At 44.5% G+C, this 21,714-nt stretch overlaps 1 protein-coding gene and 1 long non-coding RNA gene across 5 annotated transcripts; both read left to right on the forward strand.

Moving 5' to 3' along the window:
* Positions 1–211: 211 nt before the first annotated feature.
* On the forward strand, positions 212–1,695 carry LOC125521051 (manganese-dependent ADP-ribose/CDP-alcohol diphosphatase-like). Of its 2 annotated transcripts, none has more exons than XM_048686110.2 (2): positions 212–369; positions 468–1,695. In XM_048686110.2, exon 2 carries the CDS (start codon positions 519–521, stop codon positions 1,500–1,502), a length of 984 nt encoding a protein of 327 aa, XP_048542067.1. In that variant the 5' UTR covers positions 212–369; positions 468–518; the 3' UTR covers positions 1,503–1,695. The 2 variants fall into 2 exon arrangements, with proteins under 2 accessions (XP_048542067.1, XP_048542069.1); XM_048686112.1 differs by having other exon boundaries at positions 216–365.
* Positions 1,696–18,102: 16,407 nt separating this feature from the next.
* LOC125524606 (uncharacterized) lies at positions 18,103–21,412 on the forward strand. 3 transcript variants are annotated; one of them, XR_007290854.2, is made up of 4 exons: positions 18,103–18,340; positions 18,417–18,656; positions 20,905–21,045; positions 21,134–21,412. It is a non-coding gene; the product is annotated as an uncharacterized LOC125524606 (long non-coding RNA). The 3 variants fall into 3 exon arrangements; XR_007290853.2 differs by having other exon boundaries at positions 20,905–21,412; XR_015611808.1 differs by lacking the exons at positions 20,905–21,045; positions 21,134–21,412 and adding an exon at positions 18,796–19,240.
* Positions 21,413–21,714: the final 302 nt, after the last annotated feature.

Consider the following 21,714-nt stretch of genomic DNA (forward strand, 5'->3'; position numbering starts at 1 on the left):
TTTGTTTACTCCACGAGCATACTGGAGGCGGAAACTTAAATGAAATATGGATGAGCCACCTACTACTCCCTTCGTTCCGAATTACTTGTCTTAGATTTGTATAGATACGAATGTATTTAGGGAGGGAATATATCCTATTGGCAGCGAGGATACGGTTGGCCAGTAGCTCTCAAAATTTAAGCGATATGAATATGATTCCTTGGACAAGATGGCGCCACGTGTGGAGCGGTCCACCGTCCACTTGCTTGTGCCACGTGATGATATCATCCATCGCCTCCCACCGCGCAGTCCGGTGCTCTGGAGAAGAGAAGGCGCGAGGTTCGCCGGAGAGGAGAGGACGAACTGCTGCCGGCGGCAACCGCCACGTCGGTAAACTGCTTATACCTAATGTGTTAACTTCACTTGAAACAAAAGCAGTTTGCAGCTAATTAAGATATCGTCTTCCTGTCCCTTTCGCCGCTGGGCAGCAATTGATTGATTGATTCCGGCGTGTTCGACGGCGCCGGCCAGCCGCATCCATGCTGGCTCACCCGGGCGGGGTCGGGGTGGTCCGAGCTTCGGTGGCCAGGGAGCCCCTCTTCACCTTCGGCGTCATCGCCGACGTCCAGTACGCCGACATACCGGACGGCCGCTCCTTCCTCGGCGTGCCTCGGTACTATCGCCACAGCATCACCGTGCTCCAGAGGGCGGTCCGCAGCTGGAACAGCCACAAGGCCGGCGTCAAGTTCTGCGTCAACTTCGGCGACATCGTCGACGGGTTCTGCCCCAAGGACCGGTCGCTTTCAGCCGTGCAGGCCGTCGTGGCAGAGTTCGACCGGTTCCACGGCGGCCCGGCGTACCACATGCTCGGCAACCACTGCCTGTACAACCTCCCAAGGAGCGAGCTGGTGTCCGTGCTGCGGATGCCTGGGCGCGCCTACTACGACTTCTCGCCGTGGCCGGGGTACAGGTTCGTGGTCCTGGACGCGTACGACTTCAGTGCCGTCGGCTGGCCGCGCGACCACCCTGTGGCGGCGGCGGCCAGGAGGTTCCTGGAGGAGAGGAACCCGAACTCGGATAAAAACAGCCCGACCGGGCTGGCAGGGGAGGACCGGCGGTTCGTGATGTTCAACGGCGGCGTGGGCGAGGAGCAGCTGCGGTGGCTGGACGGCGTCCTGCGGGACGCGTCGCGGCGCGGGGAGACCGTGGTGGTGTGCAGCCACCTGCCGCTCCACCCTGGTGCGGCGTCCCCCGCGGGGCTTATGTGGAACTACGAGGAGGCGCTGGCAGTGGTGCACCGGCACGGATGCGTCGCGGCGTGCCTCGCGGGGCACGACCACAAGGGCGGGTACGCCGTGGACGTGTGCGGCGTGCACCACCGCACCCTGGAGGCCGCGCTCGAGTGCCCGCCAGGCACCGACGCGTTTGGCCACGTCGATGTGTTCCCCGGCAGGCTGTCGCTCGCCGGATCCGGCAGGATGGCGAGCACCGACATGCTGCTCACCCTCCCTCGGCTGAGCTAGCTAGCAGCAGCAGCAGCTGCCGCTGCTTCAGTATTCATGCGAGCAGCTGATGCTTGCTCCACTCGATCCACGGGTTCGGCTGTACTGTGTAGCCATTAGCTCGCAACAGTTACTTAGTTGTATGTGTAACGATTCACCATCTCGAACTGATTCGACTCAAATTGGAAATGTTGCGTAGAATTTGCAAATGTCATTTGGAAATGTGTCCTAACTTGTAAATTGCCGCTCTTTCTCACTGGAGCAGCGGACAATGCTACACGTACCAAAAGTACTCCCTCCGTTTTTTTTGTTTGCATATATAAAATTTGGTCAAAGTCAAACTTTGTGACTAGCTTTGTATGAAAATATATCAACATTCACACTATGAAATCAATATTATAAATGCATGATGAAATTAATTTTCATAACATATAACTTTTGTTTTGTGGAAGTTGATATTGTTTCTATAATCAAACTTTATAAAGTTTGACTTTGACCCAAATCTTACATACGAACAAAAAAGACGGAGAAAGTAATGCAAGAGTTCTACTTAAAAGCTGATGTGAAGAAGATTAATTGGGCCAGGATTAGCAGCTGAGGCCCACCCCCGTTGAAATTCATGGGGCCAAGAGGATTTGTTTAGAAGGTTACGTAGGTCTTCGTGGTCTATTCGTAGATGTAGCATTATTGATGGAGCGGCAGTGTTTTTCCTTTCACTTCTGCTTTGATATACCCTTTTTAAATATATCAAAACATATCAACGGTGGAGGTCCATTCATTATTGATTAGCATTATGCCACCATTAATCCCCTTCCCTTGTCACATCTCGACCTCGGGCTAATGCTTGGTGTGTCACACCCATGCGGAGGATGTGGCTCAGGCTCTATTTATATGTGCCCAAGCAAAATAAGTATGACGATTCCTTGAGTGGCATTAATGAAGGAAATATGCCGTAGAGGCAATAATAAAGTTGTTATTTATATTTCCTTATATCATGATAAATGTTTATTATTCATGCTAAAATTGTATTAATTGAAAACTTAGTACATGTGTGAATACATAGACAAAACAAAGTGTCCCTAGTATGCCTCTACTTGTAACATTCCAAATTTCCAATTTGGAATGTTATACATAGGACATCATATGCATATCATATTTTATTTGCATTTTGGTTTTGTGATCCTAAAATCCTAAGCAACACAAGGACCCACGGAGAGAGTTGGGGATTTTTATTATTTTCATATTTGAATTTTCTCAAATATTGAAAAGTGGATCATTTTGGTTTTATTTTTTTTCTCTCCAAATAATATTTCATATCAAAAATATATGAGAGGAGATAATATGACTTCTTCAAAATAAATGGAATATTGGAGGAAAAATATTAAAATCAAATAAAGTATTTTATTTGGATTTATTGCTATTTTATTTAAATTAGAAAAATATGCATTTTCAAAATTGCATTTTTAGGCCAAGAAAATGTTCAATTTGTTCTAAATATTTTATTTAGACTGTGAAAATTTGTTTTGACATTTTTAGATTTTTATTTTATTTTTATTTAGGATTTTTCTCGGTAGAACCGTATTTAAAAAAAAGTTTCGGACAGAACTGGGCCGAAGGCCCAACCGAGCGCCGCCGCCTACCCGAGTCGGGCGCGACACGGACTCGCCGGAGTCCGGCCGCGCCACGCCGCCCGCGTCGCCCCTCGCGCAAGCCGGAGCCGCCCCCCCTTAAATACCAGAGCCCCCGCCGCCCTCTTCCCCTCGTCCTGCGTCGCCACCGCCGAAGCCGCCAGCCGCCGCCGCCACGCCACCGCCTGCCACCGCCGCCCACTGCGCCCCTCTCGCCGCCAGCCGCTGCCGCCCCTCCGCCGCGCCGCCGCCCCACACCACCCCGCGCCTCGCCGGAGCTCCGCTGGAAGCCGCCGCCATCGGATCCGCCGCCACCGCCGGATTTGTCGGTTTTCGTCACGGTTTTTATTCGGTTTAGGTAATACCGCCAATTTTTCTTTAAAACCCCAGATGCATTTTTTACAGTTTTCGTTGGTTTATTTATTTAGCGGACGTTCGTCCGTTCGTTCATTTGAACGAACGTTGTTCGCCGGTTAGGTTCAGACAGTGAACGTTCGTTCCTTAGTCTTTTATTTTTATTTTATTTTTGGCCAGGGACCTATCCATGATTAATTTTATCGCAGATTAACCCCTGATCTTCAAACCCTCGTCGTTTCCTAACCGTTTGTCCAAATCCAGTGAAACCAACGCCAAAATATTCGTCTCGAACCCCTCTTTCTGTTCAATCAACTTGAACAGGGTTTTTAAAAAAATTAAAATTTGGTTGGAAGCAGATTTGCATTCGAAGTTCTTTTGACCATAGTTTCAGTTTCGTACCTCCGATTTGATCGATTCTTTTTGCAAATCGAACCTCTTCAGTTGAACTTTCAGTTTGGATCTTCTTATTTGATGTTTTACCTTGCATATTTGCTTGAGTGCTTATGTATGCTATTGTTTGTTTGCGATAGAATTCCCGGAGTGCGCAGCGTGCTACTACGAGTCACTAGGTTTTGCGGATCATCAGCAAGGCAAGTAACACATTGATCATACCCCTTTATTACCCAGTTTTTAAGCATTAGTTACAACCCTCAAACATTGCATGAGTAGGATCTCTTAACATGTGGGTTTTGGGAAGTTGTTGATGAGGTAGAACCTATTGCCCTTTTATTATCAAACCCTGGGAGTTACTTCTACGTTATGATATTTATTGCCATGCTATGCTCGTAGACGTGGTTTGGGTTTGAGTGTATCCATGACAGATGTGAGATTATCAACTAATGGTTTACTTAAGGTGGCTACTTCAACACACATCTGGGTGGATTGGTTGCGGGCACCTGGGGATATACCAGTGATGTCCTTTTTGGTTTGCCACCCAGGCTCAAAGGGATCATAAGATTATTCATGCTAGAAACTTCCGTGTGCAGCCACAAGCTATTATGGGCTCTAGCATAGTGGAGTAAGTTGCATGACCTCTTCAAGTGGTAGGCTAGCAGATGTAGGGGGTGTAGGTTGGTACTGTCTAACCGGGGTTAGAGTAAATGCTTCTGAAAGACTGTGTCTCGATCATCCGTTTCTCAAACACCATGTAGTGTGAGAAATCCAACGGAGGAGATCGAGTCTTGTGGGGAAAAGTGCGCAAACCTCTGCAGAGTGTACAAACTAATCATGGTTAGCCGTGCCCCGGTTATGTACATCTTGAATATCTGGTTCTTGGATTATCTTGTGGATCTCGTCACCCTAAATTAATTTGTTGGGATGTTAATTACTTTTAATTGGGATTGAGATGGGGTTTTACCATTCTCATAGTTTTTTCAACTACCATGATAGTTAAATAAAATATATTCCTTTTTTGTAGGAAAAGTTGGCTTTTCGCAAAAAAAACATTATAACCATAGAGCCTCCACCAGCCATATATGCATGTAGTGATAGCTATTACTTGTTTCATTGCTCTACTGTGTTATCTTGCTAGCATATCCCATGTGCTGACCCGTTTTCGGGCTGCAACATATCATGTTGCAGACTTTTCAGACGATGAGTAAGGTGCGCTAGGTCGTTGTCATGCACTCACCTATGCGTTGGAGTTGATGGACTCACTTTATCTTCCAAGCCTTCCGTTGTTATCTTACTTAGATGGCCTTAAGCCATATTTATTGTAATAAGTTCTCTTTTGAGACATTCGATGTAATAGGTGTGTGATTGCCACTCTGTTATAAATCCTTCAAGTACTGTGTGTGTCAGCATTACCGATCTAGGGATGACACTTATGCATATAGATTTGGCCGTTTGAGGTCGGATTGCTACAAGATGGTATCAAAGCACACGCTGAATGTAGGACACGACAACTAAGATGAGCCATAGGTCACTCTTCTCTACTCATTTCTGACTTCTCTCCATCTTCTACTCTATAGGATGGCGGACACAAGGAACAAGTTTACACAGCCAGATGAAGACACACCTTTTGGACGACACTTGAAGGAAGTCACCAGGTACCTGAACATTGGAATACCAAGCTTCACCGGGATCTACACCGCCACTTTACCAGAAGAAGAGCGTTCGATGATTCGAGTTCAAGTTCCAGGAAGGACGTTCACGCCAGTAACTGAGCCCATAGAGTTTTCCTTCGATGCACCAACCTGGAGTCTAGGAAAGAGCATGGCAGCTCACATCGTCATAGGATGCATCGACGAAGTTTATCACAAGGATCTTAAGGACACTATTTACTAGATATGTGGGTGCCGAGATGAGCAATGGGAGATGATCAGCACCAGGAAGGACAGGTCCATTGCAGCCTTCATTCAGGAGTTAAACCAGCACATTCGACGCCATGAGAACCAAATGTGCACAAGCATGATAGATCTGAAGAAGTTGATGACTAGGAACAGGGAGCTGGAAGAGGAACTCAAGTCTACACGCGACGGATACAAGGAGGAAATCACCGTATTGGTAGAGATGAACGGCGTCCTGACAAGGAAGCTAGGAGTATTCATGGGAGACCCTGCGCCAGGAAGAGATGACGACCATCCCAAGGACTACATCATCATCGACGACACTGACTCCGACCCCAGTGATGATGATTATGAAGACGAAGCCGGAGCAGATATCATGGAGTCTTCTACCGATCAAAATTTCTAGTAGACCACCATACTATTAGTAGTATTTCCCCCATGTATATATTAGTAGTCCGAGCACTGTAATGATAGTTAGATTGATTGTATGCCCTTACTTGAAATTGTTTTGGTGTGATATGTTTGTGTTTGTCTCATGTGCATATGGGTAGTGTTTTCGCACTAGACCTCATTCTATTCTAATCTCTCCCCTCTAAACCATCAGATGCCTCCAAGACGTGACCCTAGATTTGCTTTCCCACTGGAGCTCACTCAGTTGATTCAACAGCAGAATACACTGATGCAATTGATAGTCCAGAACCAAGGCAACAACAACAACAATAACAACAACCCACCGCCACCCCCTCCAGTTGACAACTTAGCCCATTTTCTGAGGTTACAACCGCCGGTGTTTTCTAGTAGCACCGAGCCCATAGTTGCTGATGACTGGCTACACAGGATTGGAAGGGAGTTAACCACTGTAGGTTGCACAGATGCTGAGAAGGTGCGTTTTGCCGCACACAATTGGATGGACCTCCAGCCTCATGGTGGGAGAATTACACAGCCACCTTCCCTATAGCCAATGTTACTTGGGAGCAGTTTCAGCAAGCGTTCCGCACTACTCATGTCTCAACTGGAGCTATGAGCATGAATAAGCATGAGTTTCGCAACTTACGATAGGGCAATCATACTGTGGGGCAGTACGTGGATGAGTTTAGTAAGTTAGCCCGCTACGCCCCAGATGATGTGGCCACAGATGCCGTGAAGCAAGAGAAGTTTATGGAAGGGCTGAATGATGAGATGAGTATACAGTTAATGGTGGCGACATTTAACAACTACCAGGAGTTGGTAGATAAGGCTCTTATGATTGAAGGGAAGCAGCAGCAGATTGAGAGCCGCAAAAGGAAGAATGGACAAGGGAAGTACAATTCAGGAGCTCAACAGAAACCTCGGTTCACCCCGAACTCTGGAGGATATGCCCATAACCATGGAGGCCATAACCACAATGGAGGAAGCTCGCATAACCACAATGGCTCTAGGAATGGAAATGGGAGTGGAGCAAGCAGTCAGAACCGCTCTAACCCAAGCACACCCGCCAAGAAGGACCAAAGTCATGTTACTTGTTTCAAGTGCGGGAAGACTGGACACTATGCCAATGAGTGTCCTGAACTCAAGAATGGTAATGGCAATGGAAGCTCTGGGAAGAAGCCCAACCCTTTCAATAAGGGCCGAGTGAACCACGTGAACGTGGAGGAGGTTGAAGAGCAGCCAGACGCAATTATCGATAAGTTTTTGGTTAAGTCATTTACCGCTCTTGTTCTTCTCAATACTGGTGCATCACATTCATACATTTCAAGGGGATTTGTGGACAAGTTTAAGTTACCCACCTTAGACCTTAGGACACCCTTGTTAGTAAGCTCACCAGGAGCAGAGTATATGGCCAGCCAATGGTGCGACCGGATACCCTTAAACATTGGTAGCCATATTTTCCCCTCAGACCTAATAATTCTGGAGTCACAAGGATTGGATGTGATATTGGGTATGGATTGGCTATAGAAGTATGGGGGAAACATTGACTGTGCTAGTAGGTCAATTCTACTCACCACCCCGGAGGGAAAAAGGATTAAGTATGTATCCAGGCATACCCCAAAGAGGACTCACCTAAACTCCCTAACGGGCGTTGTTCAGGAGGAAGTGCCTGTAGTGAAGGATTACCCGGATGTATTTCTAGAGGAACTACTAGGCATGCCGCCGGATCGAGACATTGAGTTTTTGATAGAGCCGTTGCCAGGCACCGGACCAATATCGAAGAGACCATACCGGATGTCCGCGAATGATCTGGAGGAGATTAAGAAACATATTAAGGAGTTATTGGAGAAAGGTTACATTTGTCGAAGCTCGTCACCATGGGGAGCCCCAGTGCTCTTGGTTGAGAAGAAGGATAAATCTCTGAGAATGGTGGTTGATTATCGTGCATTGAATGAAGTGATGATCAAGAACAAGTACCCACTGCCGATGATCAATGATTTGTTTGACCAGCTGCAAGGAGCTAAAGTATTTTCCAAGATCGATCTTCGATCAGGATACCACCAATTGAAGATCCGAGAACAGGATATACCCAAGACATCCTTCACCACAAGGTACGGGCTATATGAGTACATGGTTATGTCATTTGGACTGACAAATGCCCCTACCTATTTCATGAGTATGATGAATAAGGTGTTCATGGAGTTCTTGGATAAATTTGTCGTGGTGTTCATTGATGACATTTTGGTATACTCGAAGAATGAAGAGGAACACAAGGAGCATTTGCGTTTAGTTCTTGAGAAGCTCAGGGAACATCAGTTATACGCCAAATTTAGCAAATGTGAGTTTTGGTTGAAGGAAGTTGGATTCCTTGGACATGTTATATCAGGAGAAGGTATAGCAGTAGACCCTACTAAGGTTCGGTCAGTCACTGAGTGGTTGGCACCCACCTCAGTTGGAGAGACCCGCAGTTTTCTTGGACTCGTGGGGTACTATCAGAGATTCATCGAGAATTTCTCTAAGATAGCGAAGCCCATGGCGGAGTTGTTGAAGGAAGACACCAAGTTCAAGTGGACAGATGAATGTGAGGCAAGTTTCCAAGAATTGAAGAAACGTCTGGTTACTACCCCAGTGTTGATTCTGCCGGATATACGCAAGGATTTCCAGGTGTATTTCGACGCATCTCGCTTAGGACTTGGCGGCATGCTTATGCAAGACAGAAGAGTTGTTTCATATGACTCACGTCAACTTTGACCGCATGAGTTAAATTATGCCACACATGATTTGGAGCTAGCAGCTGTAGCGCATGCACTCAAGACCTGGAGACATTTTCTTATTGGAAATCATTGTGATGTGCACACGGATCATAAGAGTTTGAAGTACATTTTCACACAGAAGGAGTTGAATCTCAGGCAGAGGAGATGGTTGGAGCTTATAAAGGATTATGATATGAAGTTGCACTATCATCCAGGCAAGGCCAATGTCGTAGCAGACGCTTTGAGCCGAAAGAGTTACGCCAATACCCTCGTAAGCGGAGGATTACCAGCAGAGTTAGCTGAAGATCTCAGGGAGCTACGTTTGGAGATAGTCCCTAGAGGTTTTGTTGCAGCATTGGAAATTCAGTCGACATTATTGGGAAAAATTCGAGAAGCTCAGAAGGATGACAAGGGAATTACAGAGATAAAGGAGAAAATGAGCAAAGGTAAAGCCAAGGGTTTTTGTGAGGATGAGCATGACACCTGGTGGTTTGAGGACCGTGTTTATGTACCCAATAATGCAGAGATCAGGAAGTTAATACTTTAGGAGGCTCATGACTCGCCATACTCAATACACCCTGGAAACACCAAGATGTATTTGGATTTGAAGGAGCATTTCTGGTGGACTGGTATGAAGAAGGATATTGCCGATTATGTAGCCGTATGTGATGTATGTCAGAGAGTGAAGGTAGAACATCAGAAACCAACAGGATTACGACAACCTATGCCGATACCCGAATGGAAGTGGCACAATCTTGGCATGGATTTCATCACTGGATTACCCAGGACCCGACCGGGATACAATTCTATTTGGGTAGTAGTGGATCGTTTGACCAAAGTGGCTCACTTTATCCCAGTGAAAACCACCTATACGAGTGCGAAGTTGGCCAAGACATATATGACCAGGATCGTATGTCTGCATGGAGTTCCGAGGACCATCGTATCAGATAGAGGAACACAATTTACGTCAAATTTTTGGCACCAGCTACACCAGACTTTGGGTACCAGGCTAGAGTTCAGTACAACCTTTCATCCACAGACAGATGGATAGACTGAGAGAGTCAATCAAATTCTGGAGGACATGTTGAGAGCTTGTGCGCTCGATTATGGATCTAGTTGGGATGATAACCTGCCTTACGCAGAGTTCTCATACAACAACAGTTATCAAGCTAGTCTGAAGATGGCACCTTTAGAAGCTTTGTATGGAAGAAGATGCAGAACGCCGTTGTTGTGGGATGAAGTTGGAGACCGCCAGTTGTTTGGACCAGAATTGATCAAAGAGTTAGAAGAGAAGGTTAAGTTGATTCGAGACAGACTGAAGGTAGCTCAATCCAGGCAGAAGAGTTATGCAGACTCAGGTAGTCTATGAAATCGGAGATAGAGCATATCTTTGTGTGTCACCATTGCGAGGAGTTAAACGTTTTGGAGTTAAGGGAAAGTTAGCCCCAAGATTTGTAGGACCATACCGAGTTTCGGAACATATGGGAGAAGTAGCCTACAAGTTGGAGTTATCCGAAGGACTGTCAGGAGTTCATGATGTGTTTCATGTTTCCCAGTTGAAGAAGTGTCATGCTGAGATGGCTGATATTCCTCTGAGAGATACAGTGCCCCTAGAAGCAATTCAGTTGGATAGTGATCTGACCTATGAGGAGAAACCAGTCAAGATTCTCGAGTTTGCGAGCCAAGTCACACGCAGCAAGGTTATCAAGTTTTGCAAAGTTCAGTGGAGCCACCATACCGAGGATGAAGCCACCTGGGAACGAGAGGATGATCTACGGAAAGACCATCCAAACCTATTTTCTAGCCAACCCGAATCTCGAGGGCGAGATTCACCTTAAGGGGGGTAGGTTTGTAACATCCCAAATTTCCAATTTGGAATGTTATATATAGGTCATCATATGCATATCATATTTTATTTGCATTTTGGTTTTGCGATCCTAAAATCCTAAGCAACTCAAGGACCCACGGAGAGAGTTGGGGATTTTTATTATTTTCATATTTGAATTTTCCCAAATATTGAAAAGTGGATCATTTTGGTTTTATTATTTTTCTCTCCAAATAATATTTCATATCAAAAATATATGAGAGGAGATAATATGACTTCTTCAAAATAAATGAAATATTGGAAGAAAAAATTTAAAATCAAATAAACTATTTTATTTGGATTTTATTGCTATTTTATTTGAATTAGAAAAATATACATTTTTCAAAATTGCATTTTTAGGCCAAAATGTTCACTTTGTTCTAAATATTTTATTTAGACGATGAAAATTTATTTTGGCATTTTTAGATTTTTATTTTATTTTTATTTAGGAGTTTCTCGACGGAACCGTATTTAAAAAAAGTTTTGGACCAAACTGGGCCGAAGGCCCAGCCGGCCCACCGAGCGCCGCCGCCTCCCCGAGTCGGGCGCGACACGGACTCGCCGGAGTCTGGCCGCGCCACACCGCCTGCGTCGCCCCTCGCGCAAGCCGGAGCCGCCGCCCCCTTAAATATCGGAGCCCCCGCCGCCCTCTTCCCCTCGACCCGCGTCGCCACCGCCGAAGCCGCCAGCCGCCGCCGCCGCGCCGCTGCCGCCGCCTGCCGCTGCCGCGCCGCCGCCCCACTCCACCCCGCGCCTCGCCGGAGCTCCGCCGGAAGCCGCCGCCGGATTTGTCGGTTTTCGTCACGGTATTTTTCGGTTTAGGTAAAACCACTGGTTTTTCTTTAAAACCCTAGATGCGTTTTTTTTTGGGTTTTCGTCGGTTTATTTATTTAGTAGACGTTCGTTCGTCCGTTCGTCTTAACGAATGTTGTTCGCCGTAGGTTCAGACAGCGAACGTTCGGTCGTTCGTTAGTCTTTTCTTTTTATTTTATTCTTGACCAGGGACCTATCCGCGATTATTTTTATTGCAGATTAGCCCCTGATCTTCAAACCCTCGCCGTTTCCTAACCGTTTGTCCAAATCCAGTGAAACCAACGCCAAAATATTCGTCTTGAACCCCTCTTTCTGTTTAATCAACTTGAACGGGGTTTTAAAAAAAATTAAAATTTGGTTGGAAGCAGATTTGCATTCGAAGTTCTTTTGACCATAGTTTCAGTTTCGTACCTCCGATTGATCGATTCTTTTTGCAAATCGAACCTCTTCAGTTGAACTTTCAGTTTGGATCTTCTTATTTGATGTTTTACCTTGCATATTTGCTTGAGTGCTTATGTATGCTATTGTTTGTTTGCGATAGAATTCTCGGAGTGCGCAGCGTGCTACTACGAGTCACTAGGTTTTGCGGATCATCAGCAAGGCAAGTAACACATTGATCATACGCCTTTATTACCCAGTTTTTATGCATTAGTTACAACCCTCAAACATTGCACGAGTAGGATCTCTTAACATGTGGATTTTGGGAAGTTGTTGATGAGGTAGAACCTATTGCCCTTTTATTATCAAACCCTGGGAGTTACTTCTATGTTATGATATTTATTGCCATGCTATGCTCATAGACGTGGTTTGGGTTTGAGTGTATCCATGACAGATGTGATATTATCAATTAATGGTTTACTTAAGGTGGCTACTTCAACACACATCTGGGTGGATTGGTTGCGGGCACCTGGGGATATACCAGTGATGTCCTTTTTGGTTCGCCACCCAGGCTCAAAGGGATCATAAGATTATTCATGCTAGAAACTTCCGTGTGCAGCCACAAGCTATTATGGGCTCTAGCATAGTGGAGTAAGTTGCATGACCTCTTCCAGTGGTAGGCTAGCAGATGTAGGGGGTGTAGGTTGGTACTGTCTAACCGAGGTTAGAGTAAATGCTTCTGAAAGACTGTGTCTCGATCATCCGTTTCTCAAACACCATGTAGTGCGAGAAATCCAACGGAGGAGATCGAGTCTTGTGGGGAAAAGTGCGCAAACCTCTGCAGAGTGTACAAACTAATCATGGTAAGTCGTGTCCCCGGTTATGAACATCTTGAGTATCTGGTTCTTGGATTATCTTGTGGATCTCATCACCCTAAATTAATTTGTTGGGATGTTAATTACTTTTAATTGGGATTGAGATGGGGTTTTAACATTCTCAATGTTTTTTAACTACCATGATAGTTAAATAAAATATATTCCTTTATTGTAGGGAAAATTGGCTTTTCGCAAAAAACATTATAACCATAGAGTCTCCACCAACCATATATGCATGTAGTGATAGCTATTACTTGTTTCATTGCTCTACTGTGTTATCTTGCCAGCATATTCCATGTGTTGACCCATTTTCGGGCTGCAACATATCATGTTGCAGACTTTTCAGACGATGAGTAAGGTGCGCTAGGTCGTTGTCGTGCACTCAGCTATGCCGTTGGAGTTGATGGACTCACTTTATCTTCCAAGCCTTCCGCTGTTATCTTACTTAGATGGCCTTAAGCCATATTTATTGTAATAAGTTCTCTTTTGAGACGTTCGATGTAATAGATGTGTGATTGCCACTCTGTATCCTTCAAGTATTGTGTGTGTCAGCATTACCGATCCAGGAATGACACTTATGCACAGAGATTTGGCCGTTTGAGGTCGGATCGCTACACTACTTGACTAGTTCGTTACTCAAAGATGGTTAAGTTTCCTGACCATAGACATGTGTTGTAGTTTGATGAACAGGATCACATCATTAGGAGAATGATGTGATGGACAAGATCCATCCGTTAGCTTAGCATAATGATCGTTAAGTTTTATTTCTATTGCTTTGTTCATGACTTATATATATTCCCCTGACTATGAGATTATGCAACTCCCGAATACCGGAGGAACACCATGTGTGCTATCAAACGTCACAACGTAACTGGGTGATTATAAAGATGCTCTACAGGTGTCCCCGAAGGTGTTTGTTGGGTTGGCATAGATCAAGATTAGGATTTGTCACTCTGAGTATCGGAGAGGTATCTGTGGGCCCTCTCGGTAATGCACATCACTATAAGCCTTGCAAGCAATGTGACTAATGAGTTAGTTGCGGGATGATGCATTACGGAACGAGTAAAGAGACTTGATAGTAACGAGATTGAACTAGGTATGATGATACCGACGATCGAATCTCGGGCAAGTAACATACCGATGACGAAGGGAATAACGTATGTTGTTATTGCGGTTTGACCGATAAAGATCTTCATAGAATATGTAGGAACCAATATGAGCATCCAGGTTCCGCTATTGGTTATCGACCGGAGATGTGTCTCGGTCATGTCTGCATAGTTCTCGAACCCGTAGGGTCTGCACGCTTAATGTTCGATGATGATTTGTATTATGAGTTATGTGTTTTGGTGACCAAAGTTTGTTGGGAGTCCCAGATGAGATCACGGACATGACGAGGAGTCTCGAAATGGTCGATAGGTAAAGATTGATATATTGGACAATGATATTCGGACACCGTAATGGTTTCGGAAAGGTTCGGGTATATTTTGAAGTACCAGGGGGTTATCGGAACCCCCCGGGGATTTATTGGGCCTACATGGGCCTTAGTGGAGAGAGAGGGGTGCCCGCAAGGGTACCCCCATGGGAGACCGAATTGGACTAGGGGAGGGGGCGGCGCCTCCTTTCCCTCTCCCTCTCCCTCTCCTTCCTTTCCCCCTCCGATGAGAAAGGAAAAAGGGAGGGGGCGGATCCTACTAGGAGTGGAGTCATAGTAAGACTCCCCCATGGCGCGCCCCTTGGTGGCCGGCGTCCTCCTCCCCTCCTTTATATACGGGGGCAGGGGGCACCCCATAGCATATCAATTGTTCTCTTAGCCGTGTGCGGTGCCCCCCTCCACAGTTTACTCCTCCGGACATAGCGTCGTAGTGCTTAGGCGAAGCCCTGCGCGGATCACATCACCACACCGTCGTGCTGAAGAAACTCTCCCTCGACCCTCTGCTGGATCATGAATTCAGGGACGTCATCAAGCTGAATGTGTGCTGAACTCGGAGGTGCCGTACGTTCGGTGCTTGATCGGTTGGATCGCGAAGACGTTCGACTACATCAACCGCGTTAATCTAACGCTTCCGCTTTCGGTCTACGAGGGTACGTGGCCACACTCTCCCCCTCTCGTTTCTATGCATTTCCTAGATAGATCCTGCGTGATAGTAGGATTTTTTTTAAAATTGCATGTTGCGTTCCCCAACAGTGGTATCAAAGCCAGGTCTATGCGTAGATGATATGCACGGGTAGAAAACAAAGAGTTGTGGGCGATAATAGTCATACTGCTTAGCACCAACGTCTTATTTTGATTCGGCGGTATTTTTGGATGAAGCGGCCCGGACCAACCTTACATGACCATGTTCATGAGACCGGTTCCACTGACAGACATGCAACTTGTTTTGCATAAAGGTGGCTGGCGGGTGTCTATTTCTCCAACTTTAGTTGAATCGAGTTTGACTACAGCCAGTCCTTGTTGAAGGTTAAAACATCACACTTGATGAAAAATCGTTGTGGTTTTGATGCGTAGGTAAGAACGGTTCTTGCTAGAAGCCCGTAGCAGCCATAAAGTAGAGGACGTCTGACTTGTTTCTGCAAGGCATGTTGTGATGTGATATGGTCAAGACATGATGTGACATAAGTTATTGTATGAGATGATCATTGTTTTGTAAAAGATATCGACAACTGGTAGGAACCTTATGGTTGTCGCTTTATTGTATGAAATGCAATCGCCATGTAATTGCTTTACTTTATCACTATGCGGTAGCGATAATTGTAGAAGTAATAGTTGGCGAGATGACAACGATGCTACGATGGAGATCAAGGTGTCAAGCCGGTGACGATGGAGATCATAACGGTGCTTTGGAGATGGAGATCAAAGGCACAAGATGATGATGGCCATATCATGTCACATATTTTGACTGCATGTGATGTTTATCTTTTATGCATGTTATTTCGCTTAGTACGGCGGTAGCATTATAAGATGTTCCCTCACTAAATTTCAAGGTATAAGTGTTTTCCCTGAGTATGCCCTGTTGCGACAATTCGTCGTGCCAACACACCACGTGATGGTCGGGCGTGATAAGCTCTACGTTCCATACAACGGGTGCAAGCCATTTTTGCACGTATAGAATACTCGGGTTAAACTTGACGAGCCTAGCATATGCAGACATGGCCTCGGAACACTAATACCGAAAGGTCAAACATGAATCATATATTAGATATAATCAGCATAGAGATGTTCACCATTGAAAACTATTCCATCTCACGTGATGATCGGACATGGTTTAGTTGATATGGATCACGTGATCATTTAGGTGACTAGAGGGATGTCTATCTAAGTGGGAGTTCTTAAGTAATATGATTAATTGAACTTTAATTTATCATGAACTTAGTCTTGATAGTTTTTGCATATCTATGTTGTTATAGATCAATGGCCTGTGCTACCGTTCCCTTGAATTTTAATGCGTTCCTAGAGAAAGCTAAGTTGAAAGATGATGATAGCAACTACACGGACTGGGTCCGTAACTTGAGGATTATCCTCACGAATTACGTCCTGGAAGCACCGCTAGGTGCAAGACCCACTGCAGGAACGACTCCGGACGTTATGAACGTCTGGCAGACTAAAGCTGATGACTACTCGATAGTTCAGTGTGCCATGCTTTATGGATTAGAATTGAGACTTCAAAGACGTTTTGAATGTCACGGAGAATATGAGATGTTCCAAGAGTTGAAGTTAATATTTCAAGCAAATGCCCGAGTTGAGAGATATGAAGTCTCCAACAAGTTCTAAGCTGCAAGATGGAGGAGAATAGTTCTATCAGTGAACACATACTCAGAATGTCTGGGTACCATAACCACTTGACTCAACTGGGAGTTAATCTTCCTGATGATAGTTTCATTGACAGAGTTCTTCAATCACTGCCACCAAGGTATAAAGACTTCATGATGAACTATAACATGCAAGGGATGGAAAAGACAATTATCAAGCTCTTCGTGATGCTAAAGGCTGCAGAGGTAGAAATCAAGAAGGAGCATCAAGTGTTGATGGTTAACGAGACTATTAGTTTCAAGAAAAATAGCAAAGGGAAGAAGGGGAACTTCAAGAAAAATAGCAAGCAAGTTGCTACTCTAGGGAAGAAGCCCAAGTCTGGACCTAAGCTTGAAACTGAGTGCTTCTACTGCAAAGGGACTGATCACTGGAAGCAGAACTGTCGCAAGTATTTGGCGGATAAGAAGGATGACAAAGTGAAAGGTATATTTGATATACATGTTATTGATGTGTACCTTACTAATGCTCGTAGTAGCACCTGTGTATTTGATACTGGTTCTGTTGCTCATATTTGCAACTCGAAACAAGGGCTACAGATTAAACAAAGATTGGTGTAACATCCCAAAATTCTAAATTTTGGAATGTTAATTATTTAAATAGGATTAATTAAAACTTGCTTGTGTTGCTTGTTGTTAGTAAATTTTGACTAGGATTTGAAACTTTCCGAGTTTAAATGAATAATAAACGAGAGGGAATAAAAGGACTTCCCCAATTATTCATTTGGTTCTTATTTTGGGTTTACTGAATATTCAAATGAGAGGGCGTAAAATGACTTCCCGAATATTCCTTTTGATCTTATTTAGAACTTTGAGAATATTCAAAATTGTTTCAACTTGGATACGAGAGAGGATGCCATGACTTCCTCAATTTTTTTTAAAAAAAATAGGAAAATTGAATATTGTTTTATTTGGATTTTGATATTGAAACAATGCCAACTCAAAAAAAGAGAGAAGGTAATATGACTCCTTCAATATAAAATAGTTGGAAATGTTTTAAACGTTGTTTGAGTATTTGTTTGGGTGTTCAAAAATATTTTAGGAATTATTTATAAAGCCCAAATAAAGTAATAGAATATCATATGTATATTATATAAGTGTTTTGTACGGTAAAAATGTTCACTATTCTCTATATTAGTATATATATACTTTGGCAAATGTTCTAGTATTATTTATAAAATGATTGGGTTAATTTGTTTTAGTCACAGTCATTTCTGTAATTTAGTAAATAGGAAATCCCTAAACCTATTCTAAACCTAAGCCAACCTAAACCCAGCCTGTGCGGTCCACTGGCTAACCCTCTCCCGCGCGCGAGCTCGCGCGCAGCGCAGCGCCAGGCCCAGCCTAGCACCCCGCCAACGCTCGTCATCGCTGACGTCAGCGCACAACGGCCCACCTGCCAGCCTCTCTCCGCCCCCCGTTTAACTGACTTGCGAGACCCGCAGTCGTCTCCCACCGCTGCCTGGTCTCCTGCTCGCACACGACAACTCCACCGAACCAGACCCAGGCCCACGTGATGTGCGCGATCCCGAGCCCCTCACTCCAATCCGTGGAGACCAGGAGAATCCCCTCGACCTTCTCGTCCGATTCCCGAAAACGAAGCTCGAGTTCGTCCCCAGAATAGAGCGAACGGACCCCACGGATCTCCTCTGCCTGAAGCCGCTCCGATGACGAGTTCACCGCCACCGGAGGTTCCCTGCCTCACCTATTGCCCCGATTCGTTTCGCCTTGATCTCCTCTTTCTCCCTCATGTTCTGTTCAAACCAGGGGACCACCCACCCGACCTCGTCCCGAAGATCACCGTCGCCGCCCGAGCTCTAGCAGCACCGCATAGCCACTGGAGGACGTGCTCGTCGCCACCAAGGACGCCATCGAGCTGGTTGTTCCCCTCCGTGTCCAGGAGTATCTACCCCGGGCACCGGAGCGCCCATATGCGTTGCCATCATTGTTTCCCGGACTGCCATCGTGTTCTACTCCAAGTTCGACGCCCAGTTCCCCTATTCACCGGTGAGCAAATCCCCTCAACTGAACCCTAGCAGCATGGCTTGATCTTCATCGTCCCGTGTCACTTGATCCAATGGCCGTTTCTTTATTTGATCGGAATTCTCAACGCCGCATTCCACCTGAACCGTTTTGCCTCTCGCAGATTGACACTAGAGCAAGCTCCCGACGCACTCCCGGTCTTGCCGGAGCATGCGAAGCACAACCTCGTTTCCGTTTGTCACCGCCGCTAAGCGAAGACACCTCGTCGCTTATGATGTCACCTAGTTCACCGCCCCACGTGCGCCGCATCCTCCTGTCATTTCATTTTTGCTGGGGACCCGTTGTGGCCGTCGCCAACATCACAACCGAGAGGCCCGCCGCCCTCTTTTTCGCTTCACGTCAAACTCGCTGTTGCATTTAACTGTAGCTGACTAGTCACAATGGGAGTAACTTAACTAGTAACATCACACATTTCAATACAACATTGCTTATGTGACAGCTAATTAATAAGGAGAGAGAGGTTTATGATAACTTAGATAGTTACTGTAACATCACACATTTCAAGGCATAATGAGTCTATAGCCTAATAAATGAACTCTTTCATGATACCACTCATATGTTACTATCCACTATGGAGGTAGTAACATAGAGTAGTAACATCGGCAAGTTACTATTCTATGTTACTCCCCACTATGAGTAGTCTTATATTTGACGGTTGTTGTCATTTTTCTTAGTGAACCGGTATCAGCCTATTAGAGCACACCACATGGCACTGCCACAACAGACATAGCAGCAACTCAATTCGCTGCCATGGAAGTATTTTATTTTCCACATTTCAATACAAACTTCATCTTGTTATATCTCGTGATCCGTATATCTAAATGAATTGATTCTTTTTCCGATGTGTTACTGATGATCATGACTATCCAGTAGCACCATAATTTTCAACTTTTGAATGTTTCAAATTTGAGAAATCCAAATTTGATTTCGTTCTTTCATTTAATCATATTCTGCATACCATGTATCCTATCCAATTGATTCCTTTTGCCCATGAAACACTTGTATCGAATACTTGCTAAAAAATACGTTGAACACTCATATTCAAATACTTTTTGACCTGCTTTGAATTTAAATTTAATTCAAACCTCATTCCACTATAACTTGCATTGTAGTGTTCCTATTTCATCAATTCTTTTCGCAAGTGAATTCTTGTATGTCCTATGCAACCATTCAGACTATATTTATTTTGTGTTCCATATACCCTTGGCATTTTTCCATACTCTTCAACCTATTATTTTTCTATATGCATGTAGTTCTATATCACATTACTATATTATGCATGTGTAGGGATATTATGGTAGTATGCTATTGCTTTTGAGATGCAGCTAGTATGGCCTTATTGTAGACCATGGTAAGTATTCTTGCTATGCTATGTAGACGGGGATTGGTTCGTGTATTCATCGAGTTTATGTGAGGACTATATATAATATAACTTGAGTAAAAACATAATATATATAATTCACCTCTGGACGGACAGGGTTGCATCATGGTTTCTTGTTCCTTTTCTAAGGACATGAACCATGGCTAAGTGCGCCCGAACGGTATTGCTGGGTGGTTCCAAGAACATCATGGTTTATACCCTCTGAATACAAGTGGGTGTCGTCCAGACTCAAAAAGATCAGACGGACTTAGTGACCAGTAGCTTCCATGTACAACCACTGTCTAATATGGGCTCTGGCTTAGTTGATCAGTTCTGGAGACCTTACCCAGATGTGCCAGTAGATGCAGTTATGATAGTTGGGATGGGCCTCTCGTGGGACTAGGCGACTGCTTCTGAAATACTATGTCTCAATCTTCGGGTTGAGTCCAGTGGGTAAAGTGTACAAACCTCTACAGATTGTATAAACTAATCATGATTAGTCGTTTTCCCAGTTATGGACAAATTTGAGCCACTATGCCATTACAGTTGTTGGATGATCTTGACAGATGATACCTTAATAGAAAAATTGAGTGGGAAACTTAACAATTGGGTTAGGTTGAAATTGGATTGCCCAATTCAACCATGTGTATTAATTGTAGCAAGAAAAATTAAAATTTGACTATTATATTATGTAGCTATCAGGGAAAAATTAGCTTTCTGCAAAACAACCACTACATTATCCTCTTGATATACCCTGCATATAGAAGTAGGTCTGTTATATTATTTCCCTGTGTGACTTGCCAATACATTCAAAGTATTGACCCTTCGTGGCTGCAACGTTTCATGTTGCAGATTTTATACGATGAGTGAGTGATGCGATGTAGGGTTACGATGTCTATACTCGACATTTGCCTGTGGTGTTGATGGACTTCATGAAGATTTTATTTGCTTTTCCGTTGTATTTTGTTTGTATGCTAGCCTTGAGCTATGGAGGTATGTAATATTTTTAATTCTGGATCTACGATGTAATATTATGACATGTGGTTTATTTTGATATTACATCGTGTACTGTGTGTGCTAGCTATTGATCCAGGGACTAGCACAATGAGCACATAGACATCGAACCTTATCAGGTTCGGGTCGTTACAATTGGATAAGGACGAGGTGACGATGCGCGTCGGAAATGTTTCCAAGGTCGATGTGATCGCCGTCGGCACGCTACCTCTACATCTACCTTCAGGGTTAATTTTAGATCTGAATAATTGTTATTTGGTGCCAGCGTTGAGCATGAACATTATATCTGGATCTTGTTTGATGCGAGACTGTTATTCATTTAAATTAGAGAATAATGGTTGTTCTATTCAGATGAGTAATATCTTTTATGGTCATGCACCCTTGGTGAGTGGTATATTTTTGTTTAATCTCAATCGTAGTGATACACATATTCGTAATATTGAAGCCAAAAGATGTAAAGCTAATAATGATAGTGCAACTTATTTGTGGCACTGCCGTTTAGGTCATATTGGTGTAAAGCGCATGAAGAAACTCCATGCTGATGGGCTTTTGGAATCACTTGATTATGAATCACTTGATGCTTGCGAACCATGCCTCATGAGCAAGATGACTAAGACTCCGTTCTTCGGAACAATGGAGCGAGCCACT

Source organism: Triticum urartu, chromosome 7A (assembly GCF_056163025.1).
Source record: "Triticum urartu cultivar PI428250 chromosome 7A, HENAU_Tu73, whole genome shotgun sequence".
Taxonomy (NCBI): Eukaryota; Viridiplantae; Streptophyta; class Magnoliopsida; order Poales; family Poaceae; genus Triticum; species Triticum urartu.